General features: G+C 37.8%; 1 protein-coding gene across 18 annotated transcripts in view; it reads right to left on the bottom strand.

The window, feature by feature from the left end:
• Positions 1–1,215: 1,215 nt before the first annotated feature.
• The window catches only part of Senp7 (SUMO specific peptidase 7), a 130,188-nt gene continuing 109,980 nt past the window's right edge, over positions 1,216–21,423 (bottom strand). For all 18 annotated transcript variants that reach the window (XM_040750682.1, XM_040750681.1, XM_021229930.2 and 15 more), the window contains 8 exons: positions 14,067–14,189; positions 10,724–10,816; positions 10,037–10,161; positions 9,093–9,145; positions 8,019–8,062; positions 7,395–7,463; positions 5,870–6,020; positions 1,216–2,959 (listed from right to left, as the gene is read on the bottom strand). In XM_040750682.1, the coding sequence (XP_040606616.1) occupies positions 2,819–2,959; positions 5,870–6,020; positions 7,395–7,463; positions 8,019–8,062; positions 9,093–9,145; positions 10,037–10,161; positions 10,724–10,816; positions 14,067–14,189 (799 nt within the window). In that variant the 3' untranslated portion in view covers positions 1,216–2,818. The remainder of the gene's footprint in view (positions 2,960–5,869; positions 6,021–7,394; positions 7,464–8,018; positions 8,063–9,092; positions 9,146–10,036; positions 10,162–10,723; positions 10,817–14,066; positions 14,190–21,423) is intronic.

The raw sequence follows: 21,423 nt of genomic DNA on the forward strand, positions 1-21,423 counted from the left end.
GCCTCGGGTAGTAGATCAGTATTTATTCCTGGCGTACAAATGAACTTTGGGAGCCCATTCCACATGGAGGGATGCCCTCTCAGCCTGGACACAAGGGGGGAGGGCCTAGGCCCTGCCCTGGATGAAATGACAGACTCTGGAGATCCATCGTGGAGGGACTTGCCCTTCCTAGGGAGCAGAGTGGGAACTGGGTTGGAGGCTGGGGAGGTTGGTGGGAGCAGGGGGAGGAGGGGAGGGAGAGGGAGCTGGGATTGGCATGTGAAGCAAGCTCATTTCTAATTTTTAAAAAGTTGTTTCACAAAATTTTGTGTGTGTTTAGCAAAATGCTGGCAGAGGGATTGAACCAGCAAACAGTGTTCTTCCATGGTTTCTGCTTAAGTTCCTGCCCTGATTTCTTTCCCTCAAGGGCTGTGACCTGGAAGTATATGATGAAATAAAAGCTTTCCTCCTCAAGTTGGTTTGGTCATAGTGTTTACCACAGCAACAGAAACCAAACTAGGGTACCAGTTACACAGTGAATGCCTTTAGCCATGGAGCCCGATGACTATAGCATTCATTTTCTTGTGTTTCCTACTGCCCATTAGATGATAGTAGCTGGGTATCACAGGAAATACCTGGGAGCAAAAGAGTTGCATGCTTTAGATCTGAGAATATTTGCAAATGTGTGACCATATCTTGAGGAAGGGACCAAGTCTATGCATGATATTCATTTATGTTTCATATTTACTCTTCATTCATATCCTGGTCTAACTGTATACAATATTTTCAGTGTTTTGATTGTCACCCATCACAGGTCAAATACAGAATTTTCTACTTGTTGCATCATGCTGGTGCTCAGAATACTTCAAATTTGGGAGCATTCTGGATTATGGATTTGGGGAACACTTCTTATCTAATTAAGTTGCTCAACTTGAAGTAAAAATATTTTCCTTTAAACAAAATGACATTCAAATTAACTGTAATCTTGCCAAAATGTTAAGAAAAATTAATTTAAACATCCAATTACATGGTAGATGTAGGACACAATACAGTCAGAAATACAATCTAGCATAATAAACATAGCTATTCATTTATGTTTCATACATACTCCCCATGCATATCCTGAGATAATTTTATGTAATACTCTGAGTTTTGACTGTTATTCATCACAGGAGGTGATTTAGCTATCACCTATTTCTAGCAGTGCTTCATATTTAAGAAAAAATTACACCTCAATTTAATGAATTGAAAACATGTTTAATATAAAATGTTGACATCCTCAAATCATTATTTCTACATGAGTTTAGGAAAACAAATTTGCAACAGTCTCCAAAACATGATGAAGGACAGTGAAAAGCACACAAACAAAGAAGTTCAGAAATCACAAGATATCTTTCCAAAATTAGATGTACAAAACAATTAACAGCCACTTTAAAAAAAAAGTTTCTCCCCAACACACGTAAATTGAGAATGAAATATGCGTTTTCATGTGAAATCTCCAAAAGTCATGTATTTTGAACAGTGCAAAGAGAGAGACAAGATCAACAGAAGCTGAGGACGCTAAGGCTAACTGACAATCCCAAGTCACTTGATTTTGAAATAAAACCTTCAGACTTCTTAGTTTTATCTTAAATTGCCTTTGTTTCAAATGGTTTACACACAGTATAACTGTTATAACAGTGCAAGTTATAAACTGTAAAAGCAAGAGATGTTTAAAATATATTCTAAAATCCATTATCTGAGAAAACAGTATGATCATGTCTCCCTCAAAATATTTTTGATAGCATAAGATTCTAAAATGTTTAATAGATGATACCACCATCATCACATAAATTCAGTAGAACTGTTACCTGAATATTTAATTAAATATTAGGCGCTGTACTTGTGAGATCCCTGGAGGATCATACATCTTTAAAGAGTATAACTTAAAAATATAAAAGAAATGATAAGTCTGGTTTTACAGATGAATAGTGGGCAACCAAACTATAAAATTACATATTTGGTTCTATAATAAATAAAAGTTAAAAGGTTAAAATTCTGAGGACACCAATTTTATCCCTTATAGAAATTGTTTACACACATTCTGGGGTAATGTAGGAATGAATATTTATATAGCTATACCTCAAATTAACAAAACTTAGCTACATAACTTTTTAAACTTATTTGGTACATAAAATTTGTTCCACGCTTTATCTGAACAAATAAACCCATTTCTCAGCCCTCTATATATGACGCTGAAAGAAGTGGAGGGGGGGAATTAGGGCAGAGTAATTGCATTTAGCAATTGAGAATAATAAGCTGCACTTTGAAAGGGTAAATTTTTTTAATGGTATTTTTTTTCACACTATACAGAAGGGATGCCTTGAATGGCATCTTCTGAAGCCTTGATACTAAGTCCTTTTTTTAAAAAAATACACAGTATTCATACTGCATGCTTGAGCTGCAAAGAATAGAATTACAATATGATGTGACTTGTCAACAAACCTGACAAGTGCTGGGGCTGGCACCAGGGAGAACCTAACTCCCATCAACACCCAGTCATGTGGAAGTACAGATCACAGAGTTTTATTACTTACGAAAACATTCCCACATTACATATGCTATTGCATAATCCAAGCATATTTAATCATAAAAATATATTTATGAAATTTTAATTTCTATCTTGTAAGTGCTTCTATGACTCCTTCAGCTGTGAGAGCCCAACGACTCAAACAAGATACCATATACATTTCAACAATATATGAACTGCAGCAAGTTACTTTCTTCTCTGTAAGCTGACACAAATGCTGGTAAGCGGCTTTTCAGTAAGCTTAGAGAGTATGAGCCATGTCTGCACAGATTAACTACTGCTGCTGTCCTTCTGTTGCTGTAAGTGAAGTTTCAAAATGAGCTCTCGGATATCTTCCCGCTTGGTCTTTATTACATGGCGAGGAAACCACTTCTCCAAGTGAATTGGGAGTTCAAAGTTAACAATGGGATCCTGATAGAGAAAAGAAAAGATGCCATTAGTGTGACATCATCATTTCAATTGCTTTAAATCTCAGTTTTATAGGAAGTGAAAATGATACCTCTCAATATCACACCAGCTTGTTGCATGGCACACCACAGCACTCACATAAAGCACACAGTTAGTTTCCAGTTTTTCAATGGGGTAACCATGGCCACAATCAATGTTAGAACATTTTCATTAAACTGCTAACTTTTGAACATTAAAATTAAACAGTTTCTCCTCTGTTACTCTGCATGTCTGTGTGGTTGTAATTGGTAAAGAATGACTCAGCAGACCTCAGAAATCAGACTACTATGAACCATGTTAATATTATTAAACTAACACGGAGAAAACCCTGGTGATAAAGATTTCCAGAACTGTAAACATGGAGTGTCCCACTAAAAGTCATCTTTTGGGGTAAGACACAACTTCCAGACAGCTACTTTTCCAAACTGTTAGTTTAATGGCAAAGTTGTTGCAACTATGAAGTTATTTCTCCTTGCATTTAACTATTTTAAAGAAGGCTACCCTTACCTGGTATTTATACATTTGAAGAAATTGTTAGAAAGATAACGTGAGGACTTACACCTTGGGGAAGACAGGGTGAAGATATGGGCTGACTGACAGTAAGCCTATGGGCCAATGCCTACATGGTATTTACTGCCTGATATTTTTATTAGAATTTGTATTGCTTTCTTTAGGGAAACCTAGGGGTCCCTCAAGCCTCTGTTTTGTTTTGATTTGGTTTGGTTTGTTCTTTCAAGACAGGGTTTCTCTTGTATTGTTTTGGAGGATGTCCTGGAACTTACTCTGTAGACCAGGCTGGCCTCAAACTCAAAGAGATCCCCCTGCCTCTGCTTCCAGAGTGCTGGAATTAAAGGCATGCACCACCAAATGCCCGGCTCAATGCTATATTAGTACACAAATCTGCAAGACATAGGTTTAGAATTTTTAGCTTCTAATTCTACATGGTGATTATGTATTTAACATATATTCTATTGACTGAGGTTACCTAAAACTGAAATTATGTAACAAAGGAAGAATACATTACTAACAAGACCTGCTGGACATTCTAAACCTTAAATCAAAATCTACATGGAAGCAATACTAGAGGACCAGCTGTCACCACATAATGAAGCTCCAATGTGGAATAAAAGGGGAGGACTAAGTACAATATTAACAATTGCATGGTAATTTCTATAATGTGCAACATCTTTTACTGTGCAGTATCTTCCTCCCAATATTAAAGACACAGGAAAGTCTTAATTAGAGACGAGAATTCTCTAAAGAGACTTCTGGTCAAAACGTATCTTCCTAAGTGATACATACTGCTAGTGACTGAATTAAATAAAGCTGCTGAAAAGACCGAAATTCCCACCACTTAAAGATTTGCCTTTAATGATGCTACATTCCAATAAAGTCTCTATAAATTAGAAAATAAGAAACATGCTTCTAATTGTTTCTTCCACTATGATGTCCTGAGCTTCTTAAGCAAATGGATATTTTTGCATCTGGAAATTTTTCTCTAGCATCTTATCTGCCCTACTTGCTCCTTCACTAAGCCTTCTGGGACTCCAAATATATGGAAACGAGACCTTCATCCTATCGCACTCATCTCTTCTTTACATTCTCTTATTCCATGGGCTCCCTTTGGAGACTTTCTGTTTCCTTCAAGTTCTCTAATTCCGCTATTTTTCAGGTTCTATCTTCTGCTCTATCTGGTGTGTTGCCAGCTGTGTCCAACCTGCATCCCTGAGGTCACGTGCACCCCAGGATAGCTATGAATGCAGCACAACACACAGGATATGTCAAAAGGCTAGGTAGCCCCACAACCCACCTAAAGAAGACCTTATCCTTTTAAGTGAGTGTTTCTCTGTTTTTTTCATCCTCTTGGCTCAGTCACCTAATTATACAGGCACACACACATGTACCACCACATTAAGAACTCCACATAATAAAACAAAAGATTGTTTTTAAAAAAATGAAATACTAGCTGGGCAGTGGTGGTGCATGCCTTTGGTCCCAGCACTTGAGAGGCACAGGCAGGCAGATCTCTGTGCGTTTGAGACCAGCCTGGTCTACAAGAGCTAGATTCAGGACAGCCTCCAAAGCCACAGAGAAACCCTGTCTCAAAAAAACAAAAATGAATTAACTAATTAATTAATTATCTATAAAAGTATTTGTCAATAAAATACTGTATCGTATAGATAATAAATAATTACTACTGGGAAATGTCTTATTTCACAATCACATGGAGTAGTTAAGATTAAACTAGTAACAGCAAGATTGGAAATGCATGAAAGGAACTAACACAACAATAGAAATAGCAATATAAAAGCACAAAAATAAAACAATAATAACATTGATACAATACTATGCCTCAATACTTGAGCTAGCCCATACTTGACAAGTTACCACCATTCTTTAAAAGCCCATCCTCAATAGTAATATCCAAAGTTTCTCACCAAATCAGTCTTATTCTTATTCCTTAACTGGTTAATTATTATGTATATTTTACTTTAGACAATTTGGGGAAATAAATAACAAGTGTGAAGTTCTAAACTTTCATTTGTAACAGAGATAATGTCATAATTTACCTTGCCAAATTATTAAAGATTTGAAGATGAAAATGAAATTTCTCTAATCCCTAAAAAAAAATAGAACTCCACATAAGTTCTTAATCGAGTGTTGTATGTTTTCAACTCTAGAATGTTCATTTCACACCTTCATCCACTTTGTTCATCTATGGCTTTATTTGATTTAACATAATAACCAAATAACTGTCAACATCTTGGATTCTCCTATCTGGGTCTCTTCCATCTGTGCCTGCCTGCTCACATGTCCCTCTTCTTGGCAGAGATGGGTAACTGGATTAAAAGAGGAGTCTGTGTGTGCACATACCTGGAAGAAGCTTTCCACATACTGCAGTAGATAGACCCCGCAGTCGCTGCTGTTATCCTGCTTCGGGACTTTCGGGCACAGGTCTACCATGCTGGTTTTACTGAATTCACGGTGGGTTTTTCGCTTAACTTCCCACTCTACCTCTAAATACCTGAAATAGTCAATAAGGAAAATGGCTTGATTGGAAACATTAGTCAGTCTGCAATACTTTCTACAAAAGCTGTTGCTTCAAATTAAATTTTAAAGACACAATTTCAACAATACAATTGTGCTTTATGAGCCCTCACAAATGTCATTGTGAAGAAAGTGATGTGATTTCAAATAAAACTTAGTTTTTTAGCAACTTATGTTCACAATTCAGGAACACAAAATTATTTAGATTACAAAGTAAGCTAATACATAGCTTTTAAAATGTTTTTGTTTTCAGCCCCTATATTAAATTTGAAAAGTCCTCTCTAGAGCTAGCCTGTAAAGGCACTTTCTATCCAAGTTTCTGTCTGCAAAGTCTCCCCAAGACAGGGTTTTTCTGTGTTAACAGCCCTAGCTATCCTGGAACTAGCTCAGTAGGCCAGGCTGGCCTCAAACTTACAGAGATCCAATTGCCTCTGCCTCCCAAGTGCTGGGATTAAAGGCGTGCACCACACTGGCTGCCAACCCTCACAACCTGGGTTAGAACCTAGGATCCAAATGGAGGAAGGAGGCAATCAACTCCCACAAATTGTCTTGGATCCTCCACACCTAGGCCTAGGCACAAGCATGCCACCATCCCACAACCCATCTGCACGGTTTTCAAATTTTTGTAAAATGATCTTCTCTCTCTCCTCTCTCCACATACACACAGAAATACACACACACAGAAACGTACAGGTTTCTACTTTCTTTTCAGGTTTTATTTTTGATAATCACTAATATCTGCAACGTTGTATAATATGGTTTTGATCAATTACAAATAAAAATTTTGAATTTGCCTTTGACAAATCTAAATCCTTCACTATTAACACATAATAGAGGATGTTGTTGGCAATCAGATTTCCGGGTTCATTAAAGTACATGTTAAAAACGTAATTACTGCCAGGAGGTGATGATGCACACTTTTAATCCTAGCACTTGGGAAGCAGAGGTAGGGGGATCTCAGTGAGTTCCAGGCCACCATGCAGGGAGTGATTTTACTTATCCGTAAGCGCTGGCCACTCCCGTGTGTGTGTTCACGGGTATGTAAAATCACTCCCTACACAACCTGGTCTGCAGAATGAGTTCCAGGACAGGCTCCAAAGCCTGTCTCAAAAAACAAACAAAAACAAAAAAAAAAGGTTACTAACACTGTGCCATCGATCTCTTTTTTTCACTGTTACAGTCCACTGCCCTTCAAAGCCAGCCTTGAATTTGTGGCCCTCTTGCCTGTTAGGCTGCAACACTGCCTCTGAGTCTTAATGCTCTACCACCCAAGCCCACATTTCCAGGACTGGTTTTAGTATTACTTGAGATAGTTTCAGAAATGCTGAATGTGAAAACTGTCATTACTTACTCTCTCAAATTCTGAACTGTGTTTTGTATTGAAGCAGCTTTCAAGGAGTCTAGTATGAGAATACACGGCCTTTAAAACACAAGGAAGAAATCAATATGTACAGACTTAAATAAAGATGAATACTATAGTACAAACAAACAAAGAAAACATCCAGGGCTGGTGGGACAGTTCATCAAGTAATTTCCCTGATGAGGTAAGTCTCATGACCTGACTTCAATACTGGGAACTCACATGGTGGAAAGAGAAAACCAATTCACAAAAACTGTCTTCAAATCTTCACATGTGTGCTGTGTGCACAAGTTCGTGAGCGCGCACACATGTGCACACACACACACACACACAAACAAACAAACAAACACTGAGAACTGAAGAATGGCTCTTTGGCTCAGAGCACTTGTTCTTGCAGAAGACATGGGCTCAGTTCCCAGCATCCAGATGGCAGCTCACAACTGTCTATACCTCCAGTTCCAGGGGATCCGACACCCTCTTCTGACCTTTGCAGTGACACTAGGCACACATGAGGTACACATGCAGGCAAAACATTCATACACATAAAATAAATACTTAACTATACATACATAAATGTAATTTTCAAACCTTTATATTATTATCACATGTACTTACCTTTTACACATTTTCTTTGGTACTGACACATTCATCTTGGTACTCTGAAATAACATGAATTTTTGTCTTTGCAATTTAAGTTAGTTTAAATACATTAGTAGCCACTTATTCCTTAAAGTGTGTCAAATACTGAAATTAAATTTTCAAGTAAAAGTTCTTTCTCAACAGTTAGCTTCAAAATAAATCAAACTAACTCCATTTTCCAAAACTCACCGACGGATACACTTTCACACTGCCCTCATGTACATGCTTTAACCTGGCCTACGCAATAACATAAACTTCTATCTTTATTCATTTATTATCTTAAAGACCAGTAAGATAACTTGTGTCTGCACACGTTTTGCAACTCAACTGAAGTTGTAGAAACACGTTTCTTCCTTTGAAGCACAAGAAACAAGTTTTTTTATTTTATTTAAACTTAAAAGTCTTATTTTACATACTAATCCCAGTTCCCTCTCCCTCCTATCCTCCCATTACCCCTACCAGCATCCAAACAATCCCCTATCCACTCGTCTAACACATCATCTGGGGCAGGTCCTAGACCCTCCATGTATCTAGGCTGAGAGAGTATCCCTCCATAGGGAATGGGCTCCCAAGTCCATTCGCACACTAGGGATAAATACTGGTTCCACTGCCAGAGGCCCTAGAGACTGACCCGGCCTCCTAACTGACACAGTTTCAATCTGCACTTGATCTGAGCCAGAAGCTGAAAAGCAATCTAGGTATTTATCTATGGTGAGAGAAAAAGCATTAATTGTGAACTTCACTAACAATGGTTTTGTTCATAAATTCCTGAGTGTGTAGATCAAGCTGATTTCTAAGACCATCTTAGGGCCATTATTTTTCTAAAGGACACAATAAAACTCTAAGAGAGGAAGTTGACACAAACTAAACAAATCAGCAAGACTGGTAACTTCATGTTCTTTCCCAAAAGTTGCTGAAACAATCAGCAAGGAGCATAATTTAGTTATGAGTCACTAATACCCATCTCCATCTGCTTGGGAAAGCCCTATTTGTATTAACATTGTCACTGTTAAGAGTTCTCTTCTCCACATCTGGACAGAACACACTTACTTGGGAATCTTCTGCACTCATGGATGCTGTGGAAGTAGTTCGTGGATCATTGTCTAATAACAAAGAAGTCACTGTGAGTCTTTATTGTGTGTTATAACACAGATAATTTAGACAATCTGAACTTCAAGAGGTATCCACAGTACTAATTAAAGAAAAAATATTTTTATAGTCAGTATTATGAGAAAATTTAGTCAACAGATAAAACTGGTTAACGGTTGACTGTTATCACATAATATAAAAACTTCAGAACCAAAACCTAAAATACAAATTGGCTGGGCCCAGTTTCTCCCAAAAGACTATCTTCACATACAGCAAAGTAATAAAAATGAGTACATTAATGTGGAGGGTAGTCTCACATCATATTTCTCACAACTTCTGAAGCTCAAAAGGCTAAGAAAGAATAGAAAATAAACAGCAATCGAGAGTCCCAGTCATGTCCCGTCCTGTCTTCGTCCCCCCCCCCCCCCCCGTCTCCTCCCTAGGTTCTGGACAGCATGAGTGAGGAAAGGCACTATCGATTTTCCTTGCTATTTAGGTAACAGCTACAAAACACTTAATTTTTTATTGTTATCAAATAGGCATATTTACTTACTTAAAATTTGATATCACAAGAAAATTATAGAAGAAATATGAGCTACTATGTTACCTCTGAATTACTAGTGTATAAGAAGTATTAAAATTAGAGACTTTAAGCTATGCATGAAGAGTCATACCATGAATTCTGAGTCATGTTAGCAAGCCTACTGTCTTAAAATACTACAATGAAAACTAGCATCAATAGTATGACTTTAGAATTACATTTTGTATAATGCTGAGTATCATGATAATTTCAAATATTTTGTATTCCTTTTAATAAATTTAATAATAAATAGGTGAACTGTTAACTTCATATTGTTTTCCTAAATATGCTTATTATTATGATTATTATTAACAATGTCTGTTACCTGTTGTTTCGTTGTCATGTTGAGATTGCTGATCCTGTGACTGCTGGGACACAGTTTGTGGAAAATCTTCATACACGGCTTCTTCTAACCATGGGAAACAAATGACTGCGAGATACCAGTGAGACCTGTTGAAAAGAACTGTAATCTTAATAATACGCCAAACCTACACAATGGAGAATCTTCTAGATATGCATCTGCGACAATAGATATGACAAACTTCTCACTATGAAGACATCCACTACAGCATCTCATGTAAGATGGAGTGAGTACACACTCCACACCCATAGCTACAATTTACCAAGGCCATAAATAAAAGTTTCTGATGTACTGTCTGATTAATACAAATGTTACCTACCTGCATACATTCAGTACTTTCTTTCCAGGATCTCTATTAATAAACAGACCAGTAACATCACTTTTTGTATTATAACTTAAGGAATGTATTCTCTTCTGATAGTTTTAGTTTACAAAATATTTCTTAAAACAAAAAACAAATAATTGCTCCGGTTATTACAACACTTGGGGAATCTGTCATTTTTTTCTACTAAGAACTTAAGTGACCTCTGCATTTATATGCCCATACTTCTTATTGATCATACCTCAAATATTTTTTTCTTAAATCCTAACTCCATTAACGAGAGATTTTTAAAAATCCTAACTGGTTTTCAAATAGTCAAAAATACTCACGACTCATTTACAGGTACAAAGATGTAGTCTTTATTAAAAATGTTTATGTGACGAGTCCATGTTCTGACTCTTTTATGCCTTCTCTGAGCCATCCTAGAAATATGAAGGACATGGAGATTTATTTTAAAAGTTGTAATTTAAGACACAGAATTAAAAGTGTAAAGCCTTTAAGTCACGGAATTAAAAGCCACCTTTTACACTGAAAGTATATAATTTAACATGGCAGAAACATACTTCATTGCTCATCCATCTGAGTACCATGGACAGTAGTAGTGGAATGAACAGTAAAGATAGCACATTGCTAAATGCTTTGTAGATTCCAAAGAGGCTCAGCAGCTGAGCACAAGCACACTCAAACTAATCCTTTCTGCTTTGTTCCACTTCAGGACCATGTAAAGCATCATCAAACCTTAAGGAAATCACCCAACTGTTCTGAGTTGTGTTAAAACCCAATGGAGGAGAAGAAATGTGGTTTTTTGTCTTTAATTTAAAATGTAAACTTCGCCTCCCTTCATCTCACATAAAAGGGAATTACAGGAGAAGGCTGTGTACCTACTGATCCTCTCCACTTCCCTTCTAGTTCTTCAGCAGGTACTTATTCATTTCCAAAGAACAAATGATGACCTGAATTGTCGGAAATGAGTTTATAATTTAAAGAAAGCAAAAGAAAAAACTAAAATACAATGCCAAAAAAGGATACAAGGAGTTATACTAAATCATCTAGAATAGCCACCTTGAGCACACACACACACATTTCTTATATGTTTTTTTAAACCACTGGGAGAGTTGTAGCAAATTAATTTTGGATGTAAACACATCTACAAAGAAATAGGCACGTAAAATGGTACAAAGAAGATTTCTGGTTTCTGGGTCAGTGCCTCATAAGTCTTCAATCTCTATGATATATATATATCATATATATATGAAAATCCAGAATGAGCTAAAAAGATATGATATTAAAAAGATATTAAATACCATATGCAAAATAATTATTATAAGTAAAATAATCAGAAGTTATGCTTCTTGAATGCTCTCATTCTAATTCAATAATTATATAAAACTAGGAACAGTTACTTCAACTAGTATATAAGCTATTAACCTGTTTTCTGTTTGACAACATTAAAGATGAACACCTGGTTTATTTTGTTATGCTGGTGTCTAGTAGCCCAATTTGTGTGCTGAGTTATCATGCCAAGCCCAGTATCATCATTTTTAAGGCAATTACAATTTCTATACTGTAATTTTATAATGTGGGATTACTTGCATGATCCCAATTATTAACTTCTGCATACATCCAATAGAACTGCAGGGCATCAGAAATTATAAATAAAAACTTCATCAACAACATTTTCCTTCTGTATGCCTTCTCCTAAGCTTGATTATCAAAAATATTTTCAAACTGAATCTTTCTCTTTGATTCTAAAAGGCCTTGCCCATCAATACAAGATCTAAACCAATAAAGTCACTTAAAGCTGACCATAATCCCAGTTTGTCTAAGACACTCTCATTATATATCAGTTATCCAGTGTATGCTATTAAAAGAACCTGTTATTTTCACATATGTTCCAACATAGATCATAACAACAGAAGTAACTAAACTTTGGCACTTGAAAACTACATTCAACCATGTGTAACTAACCTAAATTTTTAGTTTCCATTAATAAAGATTATTATAAATAATCATTTATTTTATATTATCATAAATTATTTACCTTACAAAAATATTAGAGCTAAATTTAAAAGCATATTCATTTAACCATCATAATCATTTTTCACTTTTTATTACTGATTTGTGTTATATGTGTGAGCAGGTGTGCAGATGGTACACACCCAGATGAAAGTCAGAGGACAACTGGCAGGAGTAGGTCTTCCCTTTTACCACATGGGTCACTGGCCTTGACAGCAAGCATCTTTACCTGCTAAGTTATCGTGCCAAGCCCAACATCATCCTTTTTAAGGCATTGAAAATGTTGGACTAAAAATTAAAAATAAGAATTTAAGTTTAGGCCTCCTACTCCCTAGCTATTTATCCTTTTCTAAATATTCAACCCTTAATTACCCCATTTTTTTTCATCTAAAGAAATAGGATAGGGGCTGGAGAGAAGACACGGAGCACTGGCTGCTCTTCCAGAGAACTGGGTTCCAAATCCCAGCATCCATATGGCAGCTTACAATTGTTGTAATTCCAGTTGCAGAGATCTGTGGTCTCTTCCGACCTCCATAGGCACTGGTGTATACAGGCATACATGTAGACAAAGAATTAGGAATATACTATATGGGTCCTATGTATCTAAAAGCACTGTAATACGAAGGAAAAAGGAAATGAACAACAAAAAAATGTGCCCTGGAAGTTTATAAAGTAGAAGACAGATGTTTAAAAAAATCAAAATAAAAGTTCAGAGATCTATTCATCTCTAATACAAATTGCTGGGCATAGGGCAAGGGTTTGTGAAAGTCTATGCTACAATAACTATCTGAGTTTCTACTATCTAGTAAACAGTAACTACTTCTTCATTTTTGCCTACTCCTATCCACTACTCAATGGTTTTGATTCTTAATAAAAAAAATAGTTTTTAAAAGCACTAAATAGAGACATTTAGCAAAATTGTGCAAATAAGAACAGTTTTCAGTTTGTTTCACTAACTTAATAAAATAGTAGCATGTCAGTAAGGAACTAACCAAAAAACAAACTGCAGCCCTATATCTTTGTAACAGAATATAATGCAGGGAAAGTACACATTTTTAATAGGCCAGTGAGGCAATCAGACACTGGCACAGTGGGCACTGCCCTTGCCCTAGGGTGGAGGCAAGGAAGGCAGCAGTGCCCCCAAGTGGAAGTTAAAGGGCCAACAACCATGTGCAGTAAGAGATACATCCAGAGGAAACAGGACTTAGAGTGGTAATCATATCCAAAGCAAAACGAGTAGAGAAGAAATAGTCTGGCTTTGTAATTCCTTGCTCTCTTAATTTCTGGTACCCACAATGAAACTGGAGATGCAGCCTGCAAGAACCAGCCTCCCTCTTACAGAGCGAACAGTGAAAGGTAAGAAATGGTTCTCACAACTGATAAACCAGGGACCTGCAAAGGTGTTACTATGCTTGCTCTTGTGATTACTACAATGAAGACAGGAGCATGAAATAGGAATCTTCTTTATCTGAAAACTTAAAAAGTTAGACATCTGACTCAGGGGATTGTGGCACCTGCTGCCAAGCCTGATGAATTCATTCTATCTCAAGGATCCATCTGGTAGAAGGAGAGAATGGTACCCGGACCTTACATGCATGATGCACCACACGCACACAATAAACTCCTCTAAACCTTAGTTACATTAGACTGACTTACGAGAGATCTGGATTATCTTCTGTTAAATTATTTTCCTTTCTTGTCAAGCATTTATAGAAAAAACTACTAAAAATGTGACTTCGTTCAACAAGTTCATCTGAAGCCTTCTCCAGTAGAAGATACCTGTAAAGCAGCAAGCCCACAAAGTAAATTGTGATTAGATTTTACTTTATTTTCTTATGTTACCTTTTATTAACTAGAAATTACTGTTACATTCAGTTAAATTCAAAGGAATCTTGCATTTTTCTATGATTTGGACTCTCAGCTTCTCTTTAGTTATCTCTTGCCTTTCAAAACAACCACTTAAAGTAGAAATTGCCCACCTATTTAATGAATGTTTACTAAGCTCCTAACATGTATTAAGCACCACATTTACACGGAGACACAGTAGAAGGGTAGCATCGGATTGCCTGGGGACTGCCACAGTGCTTCCCATCCTGGCAGGACTCAGGCACCTCAGGTCCCAGGTCTTCTCTTCCACCAACAAGACCAGGGGACCAGCAGGTCCAGGGGACCAGTGGAACCAGCAGGACCAGCAGGACCAGCAGGACCAGCTGGACCAGGTAAATCAGGCCCTGTATCCAGGCCTGCACTCCAGTGCCTGGAAATTTCCTGGGGACTGCCACAGGGCTTCCTGCAGGAAATTTCCTGGGGACTGCCACAGGGCTTCCCATCCCGGCGGGAGCCAAGCATCCCAGATCCCAGGTCTTCTCTTCCACCAATGAGACCAAAGGACCAGCAGGTCCAGGTAAAAAAGGCCTGCCTTCCAGTACCTAGGGACTGCCTACTGACTGCCACAGAGCCCCCATCCCAGCGGGGGCCAAGCACCCCAGATCCTAGGTGTTATCCTCCACCAACGGGACTGGGGACAAGGTGGACGACTATGCACCCCAGATTCCTGATCTTCTTCTCCACCCACATGACCAGGACTAGGACCAAGAATAGAAGAACTATCAGAGTATTGGACTTGCTTGCACCCACCGAAAGGGAACTCTGGTCCCCTAACCACCAGACCAGTGAGGGGATCTTTCTGCACCCACTAGAAGAAGAGATTGGAAAGAAACAATACAAAAACACACTCAGCAACAGAAAAACAAATATGATACCGCCAGATTCTAGAGACTCCACACCAGCAAGACTCCAACATTCCAATGCAAATGAAGCAGAAGAGAATGACCTAAAAACCACCTTCATGAAAATGATAGAGGCCCTAAAAGAGGATATAGGAAAATCCCTCAAAGAAATAGATGAAAAAACAATCCAAAAAATTCAATAAATGGAGCAAAAGACAAAGCAAAAATTGCAAGAAACAATTCAAACAGTGCAAGGGTTGAAAACTGAAATAGAGACAAAAAAAAATACAATCTGTAGGAAGGCCGAAAATAGAAACGCTGGGCAAATGGTCAGGTACTACAGATGCAAGCATAACTGACAGAATACAAGAGATGGAAGAGAGAATCTCAGGTGTTAAAGATACACTAGGAGAAACTGATTCATCAACCAAGGAAAATCTTAAGTCCAACAAATCCCTAACACAAAACATCCAGGAAATATGGGATACCATGAAAAGAAGAAGGTGAAGAAAACCAACTCAAAGGGCTGGGAAACATGTTCAACAAAATCATAGAAGAAAACTTTCCAAAACTAAAGAAAGACATGCCAATGAAGGTACAAAAAGCTTACAGAACACCAAATATAGTGGACCACAAAAAAGTCCCCTCACCACATAATAATCAAGACCCCAAATATACAGAATAAAGAAAGAATATTAAGAGCAGCAAAGGAAAAAGGCCAAGTAACATATAAAGGCAAACCTATCAGAATCAGAATAACACCTGACTTCTCCGTGGAAAGCATGAAAGCCAGAAGGTCCTGGATAGATATTCTACCAACACTAAGAGGCCATGGATGCCAACCCAGACTACTATACCCGGCAAAACTCTCAATCACTATAGATGGAGAAAACAAGATATTCCATGACAAAACTAGATTCAAGCAATACATATCCACTAACCCAGCCCTACAGAAAGTACTGGAAGGAAAACTCCAACCCAAGGAAGTTAACTACAACCAGAAAAACAGAGGCATTAGATAATCCCACTTTACCAACAGCCAAAAGAACAAAGGGGTGGAATTGCACACATAATTCTACCAACAACAACCATTGCAAATCAAAGAAGAATAAGCAATCAATGGTCATTAATATCCCTCAACATTAATGGCCTTAACTCACCCATAAAAAGACACAGGCTAACAGAATGGATCCAAAGACAGTACCCATCCTTCTGCTGCATACATGAAACACACCTCACCCTCAAAGACAGACATTACCTCAGAATTAAAGGTTGGGAAAAGATTTTCCAATCAAATGGACCCAAGAAACAAGCAGGGGTAGCAATCTTAATATCTAACAAATTAGGATTTTTAAAAAATCAATCAAAAGAGATGAAGGAGATCATTACATACTCATCACAGGAGAAATCCACCAAGATGAAGTTTCAATTCTGAACATCTATGCCCCAAATACAAAGGCATCCACATTCGTAAAAGAAACATTACTAAAATTCAAATCACATATAAAGCCCCACACACTTATAGTGAGAGACTTCAACACCCCACTCTCACCACTAGACAGGAACACCAGACAGAAACTCAACAAAGAAGCAAAGGGTCTAATAGAAGTTATGACCCAATTGAGATTAACAAACATCTATAGAACATTCCATCCAAATAAAAAAGAATATACCTTCTTCTCACCACCACATGGAACCTTCTCAAAAATCGACAACATATTTGGCAAAATATCAAAGCTCAGCCAGCTACAAAAAAGTTGGAATAACTCCATGCATCTTATCAGACCACCATGCTTTAAAATTAGAATTCAACAACAACACAAATTGCAGAAACTCTTCAAACTCATGGAAATGGAATAATGCACAACTGCACCATTCCTGGGTCAAAGAAGAAATAAAAAAAGAAATTAAAGACTTCCTAGAATTCAATGAGAATGAAGACACAACATACCCAAACCTATGGGACACTTTGAAAGCAGTGCTACAGGGGGAAGTTCATAGCACTAAGTGCCCACATGAAGAAACTGGAGAATAGTTATACTAGAGAATTAACAGCACAGCTGAACGCTCTAAACACAAAGAAGCAAACTTCCCCAGGAGGAGAAGCGGCCAGAAAATAGTCAAACTAAGGGCTGAAATCAATAAAGTAGAAACCAGGAAAACAATACAAAGAATCAATGCAACAAAGAGTTGGTCCTTTGAGAAAATCAACAAGATAGACAAACCTTTGTCCAAACTTACCAAACAGCGCAGTGTGAACATTCAAATTAACAAAATCAGAAACGAAAAGGGAGACTATGAGGAAATTCAGAGAATCATCACGTCATACTTTGAAAACCTGTACTCCACAAAATTCGAAATTTAAAGGAAATGGATGACTTCCTGGATAGCTATCACTTGCCAAAATTAAATTAAGAACAGATAAGCAATTTAAATAGACCTATAACCCCTATGGAAATAGAAGCAGTCATCAAAAGTCTCCCAACCAAAAAAAGCCCAGGTCCAGATGGCCTCAGTGCAGAATTCTACCAGAAATTCAAAAAGCAGCTTATACCAATTCTTCTCAAAGTATTCCATGCAATAGAAGCACAAGGGTCTTTGCCAAACTCTTTCTACAAGGCTTCAATAACCTTGATACCCAAGACACAATGACACAACTAAGAAAGAGGACTTCAGACCAATATCCCTCATGAACATTGATGCAAAAATACTCATTAAAATACTGGCAAATTGGATCCAAGAACACATCAAAACAATTATTCACCACGATCAAGTATGTTTCACCGCAGGGATGCAGGAATGGTTCAACATACAAAAATCCATCAATGTAATCCACCATATAAGCAAGCTGAAAAACAATAATCACATGATCTTCTCACTAGATGCAGAAGAAGCCTTTGACAAAATCCAATACCCCTTCATAATAAAGGTCTTGGAGAGATCTGGGATAACAGGAACATACCTAAACATAATAAAAGCTATATACAGCAAACCAACAACCAGCATCAAACTAAATGGACAGAAACTCAATGAGATTCCGCTAAAATCAGGAACAAGGCAAGGCTGTCCACTCTCTCCGTACCTTTTCAATATTGTACTTGAAATTCTAGCTAGAGCCATATGACAACAAAAGGAGATCAAGGGGATACAAATTGGAAAGGAAGAGGTCAAACTTTCACTATTTGCAGATAATATGATAGTTTACATAAATGACCCAAAGAACTCTTCCAGGGAACTCTTGCAGCTAATTAACACCTTCAGCAAAGTGGCAGGCTACAAGATCAACTCAAGAAAATCAGTGGCCCTATTATATACAGATGATAAAGTGGCTGAGAAAGAAATCAGAGAAACATCACCCTTTACAATAGCCATAAACAGCATCAAATATCTGGGGATAGTGTTAATCAAGGAAGTGAAAGACCTGTATATCAAGAACTTTGAGTCTTTAAAGAAAGAAATTAAAGAAGGCCTCAGAAAATGGAAAGATCTGCCATGCTCTTTGGTAGGGTCAATGTAGTAAAAATGGCAATCCTGCCAAAAGCAATCTACAGATTCAATGCAATCCCCATTAAAATACCCGCACAATTCTTCACAGACCTTGAAAGAACAATTATCAATTTTGTATGGAAAAACAAAAGACCCAGGATAGCCAAAACAACCTTACTCAACAAAGCAACATCTGGAGGCATCACCATCCCTGACTTCAAGTTCTATTATAGAGCTGTAGCCTTGAAAACAGTTTGGTACTGGCACAAAAGTAGACAGGTAGATCAATGGAATCGATTGAACACCCTGATATTAACCCATTCATGTATGAACATCTGATCTTCAACAAAGAAGCTAAAAATATACAATGGAAAAAAGAAAGCATCTTTAACAAATGGTGCTGGCATAACTGGATGCTGGCATGTAAAAGAATGCGGATAGATCTATGTCTATCGCCATGTACAAAACTTAAGTCCAAATGGATCAAAGACCTCAAAATAAATCCATCCACACTGAACCTCTTAGAAGAGAAAGTGGATGGTACCCTTGAATGAATTGGTACAGGAGACAGTCTCCTGAACATAACACCAGTAGCACAGACACTGAGGTCAGCAATTAATACATGGGACCTCCTGAAACTGAGAAGCTTCTGTAAGGCAAAGGACACAGTCAGCAAGACAAAAAGGCAGCCCACAGAATGGGAAAAGATATTCACTAACCCCACATCTGACAGAGGGCTGATCTCCAAATTTTACAAAGACCTCAAGAAGCAAGTCTCCAAAACACCAAAGGATCCAATTAAAAAGTGGGCTACAGAACTAAATAGAGAATTCTCAATAGAGGAGTCTAAAATGGCTGAGAGGCACTTAAGAAAGTGCTCAACATCCTTAGCCATCCGGGAAATGCAAATCAAAACAACTCTGAGATACCATCTTACTCCTGTCAGAATGGCTAAAATCAAAAACACCAACAACAATTTATGCTGGAGAGGATGTGGTGAAAGGGGAACACTCCTCCACTACTGGTGAGAGTGCCAACTCATGCAGCCACTTTGGAAATCAATATGGAGATTCCTCAGGAAAATGGGAATAAACCTACCACAAAACCCAGCAATTCCACTCTTAGGCATATATCCAAAAATTCACATTCATACAACAAGGACATCTGTTCCCCTATGTTCATAGCAGGATTATTTGTAATAGCCAGAACCTGGAAGCAATCTAGATGCCCCTCAACTGAAGCATGAATAGAGAAAATGTGGTACATTTACACAATGGAGTACTATTCAGCCAAAAAAACAATGGAATCCTGAAATCCGCAGGCAAATGGATGGCACTAGAAGAAACCATCCTGAGTGAGGTAACCCAGTCACAAAAAGAGAAACATGGCATGTACTCACTCATATATGGATGTTAGACATAGATCTGGGGAATGCCAACCTACAATCTCATGACCAGAGAGTCTGGGAAACAGAACCTTTATTCAATGGCTGATGGAAGCAGAGACACATTCCCACAGCTGAACTCAAGGAATCCAGTGACAGAGAGGGAGGACTGATGAGCAAAGGAGCTAAGACTGGGCTGGTTTGACCCCCAGAAACAGCTGACCTGACAAGGGTTAGCTCTTGAATCCCAGACTGATGGCTGGGATTCCAGCATGGGACTGATCAAGACCCCCCCTGAATGTGGGTGTCAGTGAGGAGGCCTAGGTTATCTATTGGACCTTGGGTAGTAGATCAGTATTTATCCCAGGTATACAAATGGACTTTGGGTGCCCATCCAACAATGAGAGATGCACTCTCACCCTGGACTCTTGGGGGGAGGGTCTAGGCCCTGCCCTGGATGAAATGACAGACTATAGACACTCCCTATGGAGGGCCTCAACCTCCCTGGGGAAATGAGGAGATATTAGAGGGTGGGTGGGAGGGTATGGGAGGAGGGTAGGGAAAGGGAGAGGGACCTGGAATTGATATGTGAAGCAACCTTGTTTCTAATTTAAATTTAAAAATAAAAATTAAAAAAAAGAAGGGTAGCATCTGCAACCTAAAGAAGTAAAAATAAAGGAGGAAATGTTGACCAAATAATCTCATGAGTATGATTCATGTAAGACTATGACATATATAAATCTAGAAAAGTTTAGTAACTGGACTATTCCTAGCTTAAATTCCCAATCTATTTCCATAATAAAATAATTCTTCAGTGGAAACTTTGTAACTCAATCACTTAGTGATTGTATTTTTAATAATAAACAAAATTGCTATTTCTGGTAGTGTAGTCAGTTTTAGTAGTTTAATAATTTCAGACAGCCAGGCTGTGGTGGTGCACGCCTTTAACCCCAGCACTTGGGAGGCAGAGGCAAATGAAACTCTGAGCTCAAGGCAAGCCTGGCCCACAAAATGACTTACAGGACAGCCAGGGCTACACAGAGAAACCCTGCCTCGAAAAACCAAAACAGAGACAAACCAGCAATAGATATCAATTCATAATTTACACAGACCAAACAAAAATACATGAAATTATTAGAATTGCATTCCCACGTGGAATATATTTTTAAAAGGCTCAAACTGAATTTCTAGAGACTGTAAAGTCTATGTCTATAAATGTGTAATAATGTGAGATTCTGAGCCTTCGTGACTACAATAAAATAAAATCATGAATAAAAATTACTTCAAATGATAATAAATTCATTTTAAAATGATCTTTAAAATATTTGATCCCTCAATTGAGTGTTAGAAATTTTAAGTCTAGGGATATATTGCAAAATGAAGGGTAAAAAATAAATTTCCACCGGGCGGTGGT

This window comes from Mesocricetus auratus, unplaced genomic scaffold (assembly GCF_017639785.1).
Source record: "Mesocricetus auratus isolate SY011 unplaced genomic scaffold, BCM_Maur_2.0 Super-Scaffold_100008, whole genome shotgun sequence".
NCBI classification, from domain to species: Eukaryota; Metazoa; Chordata; class Mammalia; order Rodentia; family Cricetidae; genus Mesocricetus; species Mesocricetus auratus.